Source organism: Loxodonta africana, chromosome 25 (genome assembly GCF_030014295.1).
Source record: "Loxodonta africana isolate mLoxAfr1 chromosome 25, mLoxAfr1.hap2, whole genome shotgun sequence".
Classification (NCBI taxonomy): Eukaryota; Metazoa; Chordata; class Mammalia; order Proboscidea; family Elephantidae; genus Loxodonta; species Loxodonta africana.
Window position 1 is genome coordinate 28896231 of NC_087366.1, and position 18539 is coordinate 28914769.

The 18539-nt window shown below is 37.4% G+C and overlaps 1 protein-coding gene across 18 annotated transcripts in view; it reads right to left on the reverse strand.

Annotated features, from left to right (window-relative positions):
- Positions 1 to 18539, reverse strand: part of RABGAP1L (RAB GTPase activating protein 1 like) — a 785265-nt gene that overhangs the window by 507307 nt on the left and 259419 nt on the right. For all 18 annotated transcript variants that reach the window (XM_023549257.2, XM_023549255.2, XM_023549261.2 and 15 more), the window contains one exon: positions 9910 to 10060. In XM_023549257.2, the coding sequence (XP_023405025.1) occupies positions 9910 to 10060 (151 nt within the window). The remainder of the gene's footprint in view (positions 1 to 9909; positions 10061 to 18539) is intronic.

Below are 18539 nucleotides of genomic sequence, written 5' to 3' on the forward strand. Positions count from 1 at the left end.
CCATATCTAAACATAAATGTGAACAAAGAAATAAACCAAAGCAAAAGCCCTGGGAAAAACTTATAACATCATCTTATACAGTAAACTATAAAAATGCTCCCATATATGTGCTGATTAAGGTCAGTAAGTAAAGTTACTATCAAATTGGAGCCCAGGAGTTACACTGTAATCCCAGACTCTAAAAAGTTTTTTAGATTTAAGAAAAATGCCACCCTCTTCCTCTGTCCTTATTTCTACAACTATGAATACAGCTATATCTATAAAATATTACAGATTTTGTTATGCATAGAATGACCTATGCCCAAAAATAACCTCAAAAGTCTTCACTAAAAACAGTATACTCCCTCTCTAATTCCATAAAGAGAAAATGAAGATAACCATTAGAAAATCAACTTTTCTTTAATGTACCTAAAAACTAAGAATTTTTAAAAGAGTAACAAAACTATATTTGATACTAGTAAAAGAATATATTGCTCAAGTACATGAAAAAATTAAGAATACTGGTTTCCATTTTTACAGAAATATGTTAGTGCTGAGGGACTGAGAAACAAATTGTTAATTCTCAGATGCACACAGAATTATAGTTTTTCCACATGTAGATATCAGTATAAATATGATAGAAAAATGAAAGCCCTAAGGCAATGAGGACCAAGAAATTTTGATAGAAATCATGCTGTGAAAAAAATCTTAATAAGTAAACTTAAAATTACATAGTAAGAAACCACCACCCTTATGCAAAAAAGGAAAAATGCAAGGTACCTTTTTTTAAAAGAATCTCTTTCAATAATTCCTAGTTTCCTTTAAATAAAGATCTTCATTATTTATCTATTCAAGACATTTTACATTACAACACAATTAGTATTTTTCATTCTCCTTGCTCACTACATGAATTTTTTTTTAAGTAAATTCTTAAGAACTATAAATTTTCTGAAGAAAATTCCGTAAATTTTATGGCTATGCTTGTAATGTACTAGCACAAGAGCTTGTGGCTTTTATAAATACCAACACTACAGATTCAGGTGGAATAACCCCATTCTATCAAAACGCTCATTTCCTACATCTAGAGAAGGTGATGACAGAGAACAGAGCAGCCGTGTAATTAAACAACGCCCTGTCTCTCAATGAAATCTACTGTTGAATGTTATTTGACTAACATACTGCAACGAATTTTTAAAAAGTAAACTATATAAAGAAGAAGCAAACTGCTACCTGGTTAAATAATATATGGAGTTTTAATTTAGTTGTGAAAACTTATAAAATAAAAAAAAAATACAACTAATACCATAATTTGACTTTTCAATTAAATATTTACTAAATGTTATTCAATTATAAGAAAAATACCACTGTATTTCCTCTTGAGAATGTCCAGTGTTATAACTATAGTACATTCTGCTAAACTAGAGTAAAAAACTTTCTTTAGCCAGATGCTTTATTAAAAGCCACCTACTGCAATAATACACTGGGGAGCAAAGAGAAGACAGGCTTTATTCCGAGCAGTACCAACAACATGACAAGAATAAGCACGGTGAAGCTTTTTCTGTCCATACAATGCTCAAGAAAGCAGAGAATTTGCTGACTCTTAAAACAGGGAACTTTCCATGGGTTGTTTTATATTTATTTATTCCAAAAAGGATTTTTGGCAGCAACTATCAAAGTAATATTTGCAACTATTTCCCTTTTTGCTCTCTAATATAGGTTGGAGCACATGATCTCTATAACTTAAAAAACCGGGCTCCTTCCTTGCAAGTCTGTTTGGTATTTTTTCAGTTTAACTGATTTAAAAATTTAATATGTATCACCATCCTAGCACAGTGTCTGGCACACAATAACTGTTCAACCATTTATTGAATAGACAATGTAATATGGAAAAAAAAAAAACCCTTGGTGACCGACTCAAAGTTCTCCTTCGATATTATTTTTATATGTTGTACATTAGCTAAGGTTTTTCATTATATACATTTGTCCCGACAGAAATAAACTTATATATTAATACTTGCCATTTAACAACGGACAAGCATGATCCATGAATAGTGGGTATAGTTGGCCAATTCCAATGAGAGCAGGGGAAGGAAGGAGCACACTTATTTCACTTTCTAAGGCTCTCTGGATAATCCAAGCTAAATCACTAAATGGAACTTGAATAATTACATAAGCAATCCTTATGCTGCACCTCCTCCCCCGTCTTATTCAGACATTCCTCAAGTTCCAAGTCAAACATCATCTCCTTTGTGAAGTCTTTGTAGGCTGCACTCCCTGAGGGTGTAAGCCCTTTTCATCTAACATAGCCCTAGAAACCACACAGAGGCTTGCCCATAAAAGATACCCAATAGAGTTACGGAATGAATGATTAAATTAATAAGTGAATGAGATTAATACCTGCTTTGCAGTCTTGATTATGTCAGGCAGTCTTTGGGAGCGGTTTTTTAGATAATATCATTGGACTTATACAAGTATACTTATTCATATTTTGAATTTGCATAATAATTAAAGCAATAATTCATATAATCACTAAAAAGTCAATTTTTAGGATGCAAATACTCCATGATATTCATAATCAAAAAAAAGAAAGAAGCAAAGGGAAGGGAAAAGGAAGCAAGTAAAGGAAAAGAAAAGAAAAAAATCTGACATTTTATACTTCTAAAAAGATTCATTCTCAATTCCTCTGGGTGTTATTCACATCATGTGCTCTTATAAAGACTCTATAGCAAAAGTCATCCTAACATATACATATTAAACTGGAAATACACATTGACACCAATGTCCATTATTACTATTATGTTCATGATGTAATATCATACTGATAGTAGAAACTAACCATTGAGTACTTACTATGTGCCAAGCACTTCATCTAACTCATACAACAATGCCAGTAGGCACTACTGTTACCTTGCTTTACAGACAATGAAACTGAAGCTCAGAAAGTTGTGATAACTTGTGAATCTTTGAAAAATCATCTACCTTGAGACTAAATGGTCAATGATTACTCTAAAGCAAAGATGAAGGGTAAGGAAAGCCAGGTTACTTGAAGTGAAATATCCAGAAGGGAATTAACAAGAGTGTGAACACATTGTGAAAAATGCAACCAATGTCTCTGAACAATCTGTGTAAAGTAATTGTTAAATGAGAACTCATCTGCTCTGTAAACTTTCACCAAAAACACAATATTATTAAAAAGAAAGAAAGTTGTGATAACTTATCCACAATCACAAATTAGTAAGTACAAGAGGTAAAACTCAAGCCCAGGTCTATGTGACACTAAACTTAAATCCTTTAAAAATAAGTACATATATCCTTATACATATTCTACATATATATAAACATTGACACACACACACACACACACCCTTCCAGAAGAGAAAATTCATTTAAAAAAAAAAAAAAAAAAGAATTTAAGTAGGGGGGGAAATGGCTCTTGAAGATATTTCTGAAAGCTTACCAATTAAAGGACACCCTGGTGGGGTTGTGGTTAAGTGTTACAGCTGCTAACCAAAAGGCTGGCAGTTTGAATCCACTAGATGCTCCTTGGGAACTCTATGGGGCAGTTCTACTCTGTCCAGTAGGGTCGCTATGAGTCAGAATTGACTCAATGGCAATGGGTTTGGTTTGGTTTAAACTTGTTTTGATTTAATAACTATAAAGTGTTAATGTTATAAATTAGATCACTTCCAAAAAAGAGTACAAAACTCTAATATTATGTTATAAAGGTAGTAATCGGCAGACTTGATGGATAAGCTATAACACACGTCCCACGTAATTACTGAAATTGCATACAGGCAGTCCCCAAATTACAACAGGGTTCCATTCCAATGACTACATGGTAAGTTGGCTCTGACGCAAGTTGAATACCTCATTTTTTAAAAATGTTTCATTATTATTGCCTTTTATTGTCAGTATCTTTATAAATCAAAACATTTGTAACATCTACAAATATCTGAGAATGATAACATCAGCAAATTAAGTGCTGCAACATTGTACGTAGCACATACATTGTACATTGTATACAGTACATACGTAGTACATTGTATGTAGTACAACGTAGAAAAAATAGACAGTCGTAAGTGTGGTTTGTCATAACTTGAATATGTTGAAAGTCGGAGTCTACCTGTATATAGCTCTGTTACACTGTAAAAATCAAGCTACCCTAAAACACACACAGCTCCCCATGCAAAGGGGCTCAGGATATGTGAAAATATGATCTTTACTCAGTGGCTCCTCAAGCCAGCAATTAAGATTTAGTCCTCAATTCAGAAGCTCTGAATTCTGTTTGCCTGTTTCTATGAGGGCAGGAGGGTCACAATCCTTCCATGCTCCTCTCAGATGGCCCCCAAAATTATGAAGGATGCTAATCTAACAGGAATAACAAGACACCTTAAAGATAAGCAATAAAGAACTTAAGATTTCAGAAATGTTTGGTGAAAGTATGCCATCAATTCATCAACAGTGGTAGTACCCTCGGCCTCAATGGTAGAGATCAACAACAGCTGACAATGGTCCGTTTCAGATGGACAATGTAAAGACCCACCTTTAAAGGGAAAGTCTAAAGTTATGTGGCCTAGAATTTTTCTGTTACAAAGGTTTATACATGTTTACTGATATAAACAATATTTCTTAAACTATAAATTTCATTTCCATGCTATGACTAGTATAAGGTAGAAACAAGGGATAACATTGCTTTTTATTTCTCTAATCTTTTGTTACTCTTAATGATTATGTTGAAATAACTGGAAAAATACAGAGAGAGCCTTTCCTTCCAGATGATCATTAAAAGACAAAAATGAGGAATGCCTTACCCCTTTCATTTCAATTTTAGAGTTTCCTGCTTCATTGGTTCAAACACTGGGTCTGCTATTTAGTAACTGTGTGTCTCTTAATCTCTCTGTACCTCTGGTTTTCTTGATGTTAAAAATGGACTCATATCACCAAAGCTGTGAATCTTACCTCAAAGTGCATATTAAGAGTGCAGGTATAATACCTGCCATACACCTATTCATTCCTTCAGGAATTACCTAGCACCTGCTAGAGGGGATCCCCAATGTTGAGCGTTAAGGTTACAGCAGTGAGCAAAACCCAGACACAATCCTTGCTCTCCTGGAGCTCATAGTCTAGAGTGTCCTTGACCACAGAAGGACCTTTCACAAGTCTGTGTCTTTACACACATCACTGCCTCAGCCAAAACGCATCCTGCCGTTTGTAACCTGGCAAACTCCAATCTGTGAAGCTATCCTCTGCTCACATCAGGTGGAGTTGGCTGCTCCAGTCCCTGTTGTCATAATTTCTCTATTGACTGTCTGCTCCACTGGGCTGTAACTTCCTCAAGGGTCATGTATATATGTTATTTTTATTTTTCTAGTGCTTAACACAGTGTCTGACACAAAGAGAGATACTTACTTTTGGATAATAAAGAATGAAATTCTGCACAAGTAGATAACAGGGTGTTATGCAAATCTTGTTTTTCTTCTTTCTCCCCACTTCTATCTCAAAAAGGATGTCCTGAAACTTGCGCAGTTCTCAGGAGTCCATAGTAATCTCCATATTTCCTACAGTACTTTTCCATGCGGTCTGTTTAACATTTAAACATACACTGTTTTTTATAATTTTCCTCATCCCCTATTACTAGTCAATGTTTACATGCATTAGGCCTGCACTAAGTGCTGTACAGAAACCCAGGTGGCGTAGTGGTTACGAACTATAGCTGCTAACCAAAAGGATGGCAGTTCAAATTCACCACATTCCCCTTGGAAATCCTGTGGGGGCAGTTCTACACTGTCCTATATGGTCACTATGAGTCGAAATTGACTGACGGCAATGCATTTTTTTTTCTTAAGTGCTGTATATGAATTATCTCATTGAATCCTCACAACAATCCTGTAAGATAAGTATGATTTTGTCCATTTTACAAATGATGGAATTGAGACTCAGGATAGTTAAGGAACCTGTCCAAGGTTACAGCTAGTAAGTAGTGAGCTTAAGATTTGAAGCCAGGGTCTCCCTCCATAGTGAGTACCAGCATTGCCTCCAAAATCTAACTACTGCTTTAAGCCACGGCCAGTTGTGCTTAAAACCTCCTTTTGATTTTGGCAGTGAAGTCAACATAATTTTGCAGAGATTTAAACATACCAGCCCTCATGACTGGTCCTGCTTGGTCCCTGGCTCCATATTTAGGTTTTCAATTGGCCCGTAGCCCCTGACCTGGCTCATCTCTACTTGAATTTAGTCTTTCATCCTTGTAAAACCTTTGGTAGTTATACTTGTTTCTTACCAGTAAAAAAGATCTATAGAGCTTCATTTTCTGTAAATTAGATTACAAAAACAACAATGCCAGGGTGTGACTGTTCCGCATCCCAGTCCCTTCTCTGTTCACAATTACTATGTAGCTTTGACCTACACTTATTGTGGGGGACTCAATCTACATGCCTCACTGACCACTGCAAAACTCGCCAGGCCAGTAATTCTTAGTGTCTCTTACCTACTGCCTGACAAAATCCACAGAAGCTAATATACCAGGAACTACTGCTCAAATTAACCTGTTGCTTATAGCTCCTTCCAACTAGATGATAAGTTTCCTGGGGAAAAGGCACGCTTCATGCTTTACCAGCTTTACCCAGGACATAACACAGTATAAGGGTCACACTTTATAGAAAGAAAAAATAAATAAATAAATAAGCATATGAATAAGTCAAAAAATGATATCGGGTCCCTCTTGGGAAGGAAAAAAATATTTATTAATCACCAAGTATATGCCAGACCCATGAAGAACAAAATAGTCGTGGTCCTTCCTTCCCTGAAGTTTAGAGTCTGGCAGGGAAGTAGACATTAACCAATTAAAAGTACACTGTGACAGCTCCTTCCTCAAGAGTAATGACTGAAATAGTGGTATAATGGAGTCACAAAACCGAATAAATTTGAGGGCCAGACAGGTATCAAAACTTATAAAGGACAAAGGGTAAGTGATAAAGAGTAGTGAGTCTCTGGAAAAAGAGAAAGCACAAGCTTGAATCAGAGGTGTACGCATTTCTTTACCGCACTACTGGTCACACAGAGCATACCTGCAGGCTGGACCCCGCCTGCTGATTGCAAGTACGCCGCCCCTGAATGTGAGCTGTTGCTTCAAATTCTAACCTAGCACACCAGCAGTACAGAATTAAATGAGAAACTGACTACTTTTTCATAGAGGCCAAATCTTAAGTAAATTTTCCGTAAATAACTTTGTATTCGTCCTCCCCTGTGTAATTTGAAGATGCTGGCAGGGTTTTTATAAAGCAACTGTTTGTTCAAAAGAATCAATTCATTAACTGACCTTGAAATCCTGCCATTGCCCTTAATAAGACAGGAAATATTAACCAAATCAAAAGCAGAGACTAACAGCTGCTGAACCATAACCAACAAGTGCCAAATAAGCAGATACTTCTTACTGAAAATCTTCTGGGTGTTCATGTTCTTTCCACTGAGTGTCTGGTAAGCTCAGCTATATTCACCACCAAAGTACAGACATACATACACTCTTGGCTACGAGTACCTGCTGTCTCATTTCTACCCCTAAGCACAGAGAAAACATAAAACTACTTTTTTAATTGATGACATCATTCATCTTATTATTATCTTTGGCTATGAAACAAGGAAGAAAATGAAATTAAACAGGCTATTGTACCTCCTCCCACAGAAACGAGCTCTGGTGGCGCAGTGGTTAAGAGCTCAGCTGCTAACTAAAAGGTCAGCAGCTTGAATCCACTAGCTGCTCCTTGGAAACCCTATGCAGCAGTTCTACACTTCCTCTCACAGGAATGTTATGACTTGAAAGCTTGAATAAAAAGCACATGATCAGAGTAACACATTTCTATATTGTTTCTATGAAAATGTTGTTTTTGATAAATTGTACTGTTAACAATACAAATAAAATTTAAATTTTTATGTGTCACTGGTTCATAAACTGGAAATACTGATTATAATATTTTAAACTATACATTGTTAGCCATTCTAAAGCAGCAATTAGTAAGCATTTGCCATTCTAAAATAAACAAACTTCTAGGCTTACAGATTTTTTAGGATAAGTCATTCGACAACAGATCTCAACTACTGCAAACATTAAGAGAAACGTAGCTGTGACGAAGAAAGGTAGTTGTCTACCCAATATCCATTCTCCCTTTCTTCTTTATTAACAAACACAGACTGGAGGTGGGGAGAAGCAAATAGAAGGTTTTTTGTGTATGTGTGCACGGATACACACACACAAACTAAAAGAAAACTGCAATATTCTAAAAGTGAATATATGAGTGTAAACACCACTGTTATTGCTTCCCAGGTGCACAATTCCTATTCTCCCTTCAGGCTACTCCCGAAACACATGGGAAAATGACCGTCAGACCCAAGGACGCAGTGAGGTCTCAGTACCATTGGCACAGCAAAAATTTGTACAAATAATCCCCAATCTACAGCGTGTTTCCATTCCGACGGCTCCACAGTAAGACAGTTCTGGCGTAAGTTGTAGATCTCATTTTTTTTTTTTTTTAGTTTTCATTATTATTGCCTTTTATTATCAGCGTCTGATCTTTGTCTTTGTGGATTGGAAACATTACACATAAACTTAAAGGTATGATGACATCAGCAGGTGAGGAGCTGCAACACTGTACGTAGTACATGTTAGTAACAACAAGATGTATATATATTTAAAAAATGATCATAAGTGCAGTTGGTTGTAACTAAAATACATCATAAGTTGGGGACTATCTGCATAGCTTAATATCCTTTTATAAAAAATGAAACAATACAAATAGTACTTTAGACATTTTTTTCCCTACATATCACTGAATCATCTTATGTATTGGATGTGGTGGAGACCACTAATTTAAAAAAAAAAAAAAGGTAAAGTTGTTTGTTTTTTTTTTATTTAAACTCAAATTTAGCAGTAACTGAATATATTGGACACTTGAGAAATATCCATGGAAGAGAGTGGGGCAAGGAGGGAAAGAAAGGAAGCAGGAATTAAAGGGGCCAAAGAATTTTAAAAGTTGGGATTTCCTGAAGAATAAAGCCTTGGTTATAAAAAAATCTCAGGAGGACCTGGGTGGTGCAAACGGTTAAGTACTGGGCTACTAACTGAAAGGTTGGAGGCACTTTGGAAGAAAGGTCTGGCAATCTACTTCCAAAAGATCACAGCCACTGAAAACCCTACGGAACACAGCTGTGTTCTGTTACATACAGGGTCACCACACTGAAAGTACCATGAATCAGAATCAGCTCAATGGCGAGTACTTTTTTTTTTTTTTTAAATAAAAATGTCACTTATAAGAGATTTTAAAAAACAAAATTCTAGAATTATTTAAAATTCTATGATTTAGAGTAAATTAAGAAATTAGGAGGCAAGAGCCTTAAACGGAAACTCCAGAGTCTAGGCCAAGACTCACCTTTACCTATGCTGTAAAACCAGCTCTGAGGACATAAGCGAGGGAATTTACATTGGAACTAGGGGCTTCGGACAGATTAGGGGTCTGGGCAACTATCCACATCATTTAAATGTAAGGTTATATAAGCACAGATGGCCTTTTAATTTTATTTTTAAATTGTACTAGAATAACCGTGTACAAGTATATTTGTATATACATCTCATAAAATTAAAAAGGTTAATTAAAGAATAAGAAAGCACTTGAAAGAGAAATATCTTCCACTTTGGTAAATAGTTACTACAAAGTCACTGGAATGGAAAAGCGAAAGCCAAGGCAGAAAGGGCTCAGAGGTGACGCAGTGCATTGTTTACCGCTAACCAACAAGTGCTCAGAACAAGACAGAACTATTCACTGCCCAGTACCAACTTTCTTAAAAGAAATTCACAGCATTTATGACATATGTGAACTATAGAAACAATATTTATTTAATATGTTGTCCCATGTAAACAATATGAAAAGAGATTCCTACCTTTGTGATAAGAATTCGGTATCTGTCCAGCATCGCCTGGTTGTCATGGCAGCCTGCTAACAACTGCCATACCTCTGCCCTCAATGCTTCAGGGACGCCACTTTTCACCAACGTGGACAGCCCTTTTGGCCGTGCAGCAAGGTTATTGTGCCTGAGAAAGCAAGAAAATAAACCATTCACCACTCCTGAACTTCTGTTGCTATGGAAAGTATATTTATGAGTTTATACAATACTGTAAGCCTGGGTCAAGAGAAACATGGTGGGGGGCATAAAAATAATAATAGTAGTGCTTAAGATCAATATGTCTGACTTTTTTTCTTTATTCTTTTTCTATATCAGTGAGCCATATTATTCCACCTTCATGGAAAGTTTTTTCTTCCTCTCATTTACTTTCCTTAATCATCCTAGGGACTTATTCATAACAATGAATGTGTTAATTATATATTTCTAGGCAGCATTTTGAGGCATCAAAGGAACCATCTAAATCCCCTGAGATAAATTTAGAGCAATTAGCTAATGGTGTGTGTGGGGTGGATGGGGGGTAGGGAGGACACTGAAAATGGATCATAGGCCTATCACACCTTGACTATACCCCCCTCTCTGAGGTTGTTTCAATTCTTAATATTTCTCTAATGGATATAAATTAAAATATAATTTTCATTAATTTGGAAGAACACCATAGATAAATATACTCCACAAAATATGTCAAGTAAAGGAAGAGTACTAATTATTCTTGAGAAGACTTACACCTGGAACTTCCTCTAGCTGCCTCTTCATTACCCAATTGAGTTTGAGGCTAGCGAAAGAATATTGTGCCACAAGAGAACCAGGATCAATCAAGAAAAGATCTTTTTCAAAATTTAATGTTTGCCTCTTATTTTACTTTTGAATAGGAAAAACATAAATGGTTAGAGGGTAGTTGAGTTTCTGTACTCTTAGTGCAGAAAACTGAGTTAACTAAAAATAACAATCCAAAGTGCTAAACTGGTTTCCTCTGAAATTAAATGTAAAATGTTCAGAACAAAAAAAAAAAAAAAATTATTTCTTTATGAATGTATAAGAGAAATTCAAAGAAACTAAATATATACTACATGTTACATATTGATGTTGTAAAGTTGTTGAATCAATTCTAATTCATGGCAACCCCATGTGTGCAGAGTGGACCAGTACCAGGCTGTTCTGACTACCACGGCTGTGTAGTAAGTTTTGAGATCACAAAGCGTGAGGCCTTCTACTTTGTTCTTCCTCTCCAACATTGCTTTAGCTACTCAATCACATCTCATGCATGGGAAAGCTGGACAGTGAATAAGGAAGACTGAAGAACTGATGCCTCTGAGTTATGGTGTTGGCAAAGAATACTGAATGCACCATGGACTGCCCGAAGAACAAACAAATCTGCCTTGGAGAAAGGACAGCCAGAACTTTCCTCAGAAGCGAGGATGGCGAGACTTCATCTCACACACTTTAGACATGTTATCAGGAGGGACTGGTCCCTGGATAAGGACATCATGCTTGGTAAAGTAGACGGTCAGTGAAAAAGGTGAAGACCCTCCAACGAGATGGATTGGCACAGTGGCTGCAACAATAGACTCAAGCATCAAAACAGTTGTGAGGATGTCACAGGACCGGGCAGTGTTTCATTCTTTTGTACATGGAGTCACTGTGAGTTAGAAACAACTCAACAGCACATAATGATAATAATGACATAGTGTAAACATAACTTTTATATGCACCTAGGAAACCAAAAAATTCCTAACTGATTTCATCGTGACATTCAGTTTCCTGCGGTGGTCTGGAACCGAACCCACAATATCTCTGGCATATCTTCCATTGAGTTACCTATTTCTGATATGTTATTGTTAATCTTCTGGATTTCCATTTGTTGCTTTTATATGGTTTCTAATTGTTTATTTATTTTGTCATTTTGTTCCTATATTGTTTTCCTAAATTCTTCTAGAGTTTTGTCTGTGTTTTCCTTGGTCTCTTTGAGGCTCCTACATATGTACAGGAGGTCCCCAGGTTACGAATGTTGCACTTATATGCAACCCATAGTTACAAACCAGCCCCTGTAAAGCCTATTATATTAAAATTTCGGGGTACATACAATGGCTGATAATAACAAACAGGTGCTACTTTGCAATGCACATCAAAACACAACTGTTACTATTACTGTATTATATGTTAAAGATGTTTTAGTGTATCTGGAAGTATTTAATATTTTTATGCCTAAAATGTATGCTATACACTATATACTAAGACAAACACTTGATTGACATTAGATACAAACTGTACCTACCTGTTCTGACTTACATACAAATTCAACTTCAAGACTGGCTTAGGAACGGAACTCATTTGTAATCCGGGGACTGCCTGTATAAGTCTTTTGAATTCTTTATCAGGTAGTTCTATCACCATTTCTTCTTGAGGAAGGTTTTCTGCCCCTTTATTTTGCACACTTGTTTGAGCCATCTTATCCTGTTTCTTCATATGATTTTTTATTGTCTGCTGTCTCCAAGGCATTAAGGTGTGTATTTATGTATTTCTTTATTGAGTGTATGTACATTTATTTTGTGATTTTTGTTTTATTTTGACATATCAGGAGCTTTGTTTCTTCTCTTTCTCTTTAGAATGTCTTTCTTCCTTTAATTGTTGTTGTTTTGTATTTCTGGTCTATGTGTGACTCTGATGGTGTCTGTTGGCTGGGAGTGATTTCCTCTCACTAGTGGGTGTAGTAGGTTTCACCCATTTGCAAGTCTTCTGTGGTCAGGCTCATATGTCTTCCCTTATCAGACTGAGTGGAGGTGGGACAGCAGGTAATTTCCCTGACACTGGGTGACAAGCGTTGAGTGGTCAGGGTCCCTCCACAGCCCTTATGGGAATAGTCCTCCCAGGTTGGTGTTAGCAGTAGTGCGTTCTCTGGACGTCAGCGCAGGACATCTCGGTATCCGCTGTGAGGGAGTGCTACACAAATGGACGGGCTAGGCCTGCTGTGCATGCATGAATTGGTATCTCAGTAGGTGGTGGGGTATCCAGATGTTTCAGTAAACGTGCAGATGGCCTGCAGGAGCTGTTTGGATGTGCGACGTGTTAATATTGTAGCCAGGCAGGCGCTGGATGAGGATTGGCAGAGGTGCACTTGGCACCTGTCAAGATGTAACCGGCATTGCCAATGAGGTGATGTATCTGTCCAGCTGGTTACGAGGATGTGGGTGCAGGGAATGTTCTCGCCAGTCACTGGGGTGGGTGCTGTGTGTGAGCACCGCCAGTTGCCAGGTGATCAGGGCAAGGGTGCACAGGTCACCAGTCACCAATTGGGTAGCACAGGAACTTGCACCACCAGTCACCAGGCAGCTGGGGTGTCACACAGGTGGGTAGAGTGGGCATGAGCCGCTGGTTGAAGGTTCAACAGCATGGTGCACACTGCGGATCTCCAAGCAGGCAGGGTGGTGCAGGGATGGGCAAGATAGGTGCAAGCCTCTGGTCACAGGTCCAACAGTGTGAGGACACGCACTACGGAATGCCAGGCAAGGGGAAGGGGACACACTGCTGGTCACTGGGAGGGCGGGGCGTTAGAAGGAGGGAGCATGTTTTCCCAGTTTCCTTAGTGGGCACCAGGGCACTCCCAGCAGAGTACAGTCAGCAATCAGGACCCAGTCCCAACCAAATGTGAGGAGAGGAGGCTGTTCAGAGTCTAGTCAGGTAGAGGCTCTTTAGCTGCCACTCCAAGGATCCTCCATTCTGCCAGCACCACCCACCCAAGTGATCAGGGACTGCTGCTGGTGAGTAGTTCTATCCCTATCTTCTGGTTCCCTCCCTACTCTGTGGTTGCCTGGATACCAGCGTCTCACCTTCCTTCCTGTACTTTCCCTGCTTATATATAGTTCATCTTCTGCTCACCTTGCTTCACTCCGAGTTTGTCTACACAGCATCACTGTCTTCTATTGGAGAGTCAGTGAAGTTGTCTTCCTGTGCTCCTCGCCTGGGAATGCTGGCCACTTTGTCTCAAGATGTCCCTGCTGTGCTGGGCTGACTGGCAGGGTGCCTATAGTCCATAAGTTTCCTTGTTCACTGCTTTCATTCAGCTTCTCCTTCCCTTCAGTGTTCAATCTAATTCTTCATCCTTCCATTTGCTATTCTGGGTTCCCAGATTGTCATCTATATCTGTTCTACTTGGATCCTCAGTTCTTTGCTGTAGGGGGACAGCATGGCGTCTGTGTGTGTGTGTGTGTGTGACTAAGCTGCCATCTTGGGCTATCTCTCATTCAATACAATTTTTTATGACAAAATTAATATATTTATGAAGTGAAATTATAACAGTCAACTACTAAGGACGAACAAAAAGGAATGGCTTTTTAAAAGCAAACATTCTCATTGATTTTAACAGGATTTAAAGCTCTCATGGGCTCATCTAGCTGATTTCTTTTGCCTTCAAAGAGGATTTTCTTGAAACTATCTACATATATAAGAACATATATAAGAACTTTTTCTATGTATGCTGTTGCTGTCGAGTCAAGTCCAACTCATAGTGACCTCTATGTACACTAGAGGAGAGAATTTCAAATGTAAAATACCACTTCTAACACAAACAGCAGAGAAATCAAGAGATAAGAAGGGAAGTCACTGAATATCACACTGAGAGGTCACCAAAGGAATTCGGGCAATTTTGACAGAGGCGAGGTATAAAGTAGGTAGCTAAATGATACGAGGCTATGATGGCAGTAGCTCGACTTACGTGAAAAGTTCTCTCACAAAAAGGAAGAGTTAGAACTGTAACTAAAAGATGAAGCATCTTCATTTGAGGTTGGAGATTTTTCCTCTGCCCAAAGAGAAGATCTAGATATGTAGAAGTTGTCATCAGTCAGAGCCAACTAGACAACAACTAACAACAATAGACATGTAGAAGTTAAAAAGGCCACGTTAAGACAAGTTTAAAGACAGGGACTAGGTTAAAGTGAACGCTATTAGGAAGATCAAGAGTTTTATGTTTTTGTTGGTTTTTTCCCCCAGTTGTAAAAATGAAGTACAGAGATGACAATGAGATTCTAATCTTTTAGATTTTCTCTGAGTTTAGATTTTGTTTTCCTGACAATTTGTTGTTGCTCAGCTAGGTTGAGACCTCTAGGACTGAGAATACTTTTTCCCACTCTGATGATAAGTATAGCCATGCAAAATACAATCAAAATTCCTGTTACGGACATACCAATTCTGATATTCTATTTTAAAAATGGATTTGTTTGAAGATGATTATACTTATTACAACAAACCAATCTCCAATTTTTTTCCCTAGATGTTCATTTAGGTTTTTTTTTGTTAGAAAATCTTTCTGCTAACAAAGTTGATTTTTTAAGCCTAAGTGTTCAGAGTCAGCCCTATCTTTCACCAGTCTTTAAAAATCTCAACAGTTTTTTCCATGTATTCTGAAAACCAGAGGGAGTTATCCAGAAATTATTCTGCCCAATTTCTTAAATAACATGCAGTTCATCAGCACTACCATTCTGAATACATGCAACACATAAAAGAAATCTTGGTACCACTTTCATTTCGGCTTTTCCAAGTCCTCCCATCGCTAATGTTTCCCACCTCTCTGTCTCTCTCTCTTTTCATATAGTTATTTCTTCAATAGGCCTTAACATCAATTTTTTCTAAAGACCTCCATTACTGGATTTTTTTTTGACACAGTCTGATTTTAGTTTTCTTTCCCACATTATCCTTATTTTTTCTGATAATTTCAAATCAGTACTAAATATTTTCCTTTAGATTTTTTATGGTATATTTAATTACCTAAATTTGTCTGAATTCCACAAAAGGTTTTACTTTATTTTAGTAAAGTGAGCTATTTTATAATAAGCTCTAAATACTTTCAACTAAATTTTATTAAAAAGTTCATTGAGAACACAGACTGTCTCCTCACAAAAATTTGCCCAAGGCACATAATGTAGGACTTGTACATGACATATGCTTTACTTAAATAAATCACAATATATCTTCCCGTAAGTACCTAGCTATTATTCCTAAGACTCACGGGAAGTTTCTATTTCTAAACAAGACTAATGTTTTAAAAAGAAATTCCAAGAGAGTAACTAAAAAACTTTGCCAGTCCTTGCATAATAGATACAAACTTCTCCAAATTAGGCAAATTTTACCCTTTTCATATGAATTGTCATGACACAATTGTAATAATGAGCTGTATAAGATAAAAACACTTAGATTCTAAAAGATCTAGCAAGTTTTGTGAAAATCTAAAAATCAACAAGTTTAGGTTTTTTAAAATAGTTCTCTCAGGTTCTTTTAATGAAGTTCTTGAAGTCTATTACTAACAACATTGTAAACAAGAAAGATTACATTTTATTTGTCAAACAATGTATACTGAACTATAGCTGAGAAACCTTGTCAATTCTACCCCAGGAGTCTTTCTCCATATGGAGCCTCCTCTCCATACCTAGGGCCAGTGAGTTTGGTTTAGGCCTCATCAACCCATCCAATTACCTCCCTCTCTAGTTTATCGGTCTCTTCCTACTCCAGAGTTACCTTCCTGAAAAATAAAAAGCATCAATAGCAATCTCAGCTTAAAACTAATTGTTGGATTTGTTCTTATGTGGATAACTATTAAAGCTGGGTGGTGGGCACATGAGGTTTTATTCTATTATTTTTCTATACATTTGAAAATTTCTCTCGTATCTAGAATGCTTTCAGGAGCATTCATCCATGAGATCACAACTATCCGTTTAAATACCTGTATCTCTATAAGACAGTGAACTCCTTGAAGATAGGAATTATCTCTTACTCATCTATGAATCAGTAGTTCCTACTATAGTCCTAACAGGCAATAAATGGTTGAAAACAAAACAGTTGGATGAATGAATCAAGTGATTTATCATTTTCCAGAGGAAAAAAATTCTAAAAAATCATCTAGAAATTTGAAACTATGTCAGTGTTTCAGTTATTTTATTCACTTGCTCTGTTAGGAGTCTGAGTCCCCTCTCCTCTTGATTATGAACCTCAAAGACAAACACTGTCTTCTTCATCTGTGTGTCTCCTAGAGCCTAACAGAAGGCTCCATAAACCCATGTTATAAATTATAAATCTTGCATTTAATAGGGTAAAGGTCTCTTTGGCCGTTTATTTTAGTCATCAAAGTATTTTGTTTTTCTATCCATGATACTACCATTCCCATGACCTCTCTTTAAACTTATGACTAGAAGCCTAAAGTATTGTTTGGCAACTGTATCAATTTCCCTAGTCTATTCACTCTCTCACTAGAACTCAGACATACTCCCATAAAGACTAATCCAGTAATTACCTATATCTATAGAAAAGACAGCTTGTCCACATGGTTAAAAATACAGGCTCTGGAGCCAGACCAAACCCCCATGCTGTCAGGTCGATTCCAACTCATAGCAATCCTATAGGACAGAGTAGAACTGCCCCATAGGGTTTCCAAGGAGTGGCTGGTGGGATTTGAACTGTAGACCTTTTGCCAAACGCTTAACCACTGCACCACCAGGGTTCTTGGCACATAGTAAGTATACTGAAATGTCAGCTATTATTTTTGCAGCCATGCCCCATCTTGCCTCCTGTTACAATGAATTGTCTGTGCTCCTATGTACAACCCCTCTACTAGTCAACAAATCTAACTCTTCTTGCCTATTCATGGACTTCTCTTACAACTGTACCTTTTTTCTCTGGCATTATCAATTTTTCTCTCTCTACTGGAACATTTCCAATAACATATGAACATGCTATATTGCCCAATTTAAAAAAAAAAAAAAGCTCTTAATCTACAACCATCTCCTAATACGCTCCTATTTCTCAATACAGCAAAACTACTTTGTCCCTGCTGATTCCCCTTCCTCTCACACCCAGTCTAAGCAGACTTTGTTTCCTATCTCTCTACTGAAATTGCTCTTGTCAAGGTCATCACTGACATCCAAATTGATAAATCCAATGGTTAATTATCAGGCTTCATCTGACTTGTATCTGACTTGAACAATCAGCAGTATTTGATACAACATTTGATCACTCCCTCCTTCTTGACAGACTTGGTTCACTTGATTTCTACCTGGCTCCCCTCCTACCTCACTGGTTGTGCTTTCTTGGACTCCTTTGTTGGATCCTCCTCATCCTTCCAACATCCAAACATTACAGCGGTCGCGGGCTCAATTCCTAGATGACTTCTCCATCTGTACTTACTCCCTAAGAAATTTTACCATCTAATGGCTTTAGAAACTATATACTGAGGGCTCCCAAACTTTCATTTCCACCCTGACCTCTCCCTCAGAACTCAATTTCATGTGTAACTAATGGGCATGTTTACTTGGATGTCTAAAGGCATTTCAGTATCTTCAAAATCTTGATTTTATCCTCCAAACCTGCTCTTCCTCCCTTTATCCTTCAAAATTTGAGTAAACGGCAAGTCTTCTAGTTGTTCAAGCCCAAAGCACTGACAAACACTGCTTGGTTATTTTTTTCTCCCCTTGGCCTAAGGAGGATGCATCAGCAAATTCTGTCGGCTCTCTCCTCAAAACATACCCAGAATCTGATCACATACCTTCTGCTACCAGCCTGTAAGACACCATCATCTCTACCCTGTATTACTTGCAATACCTACTAGCTGTTCTGCCTGCTTCCAT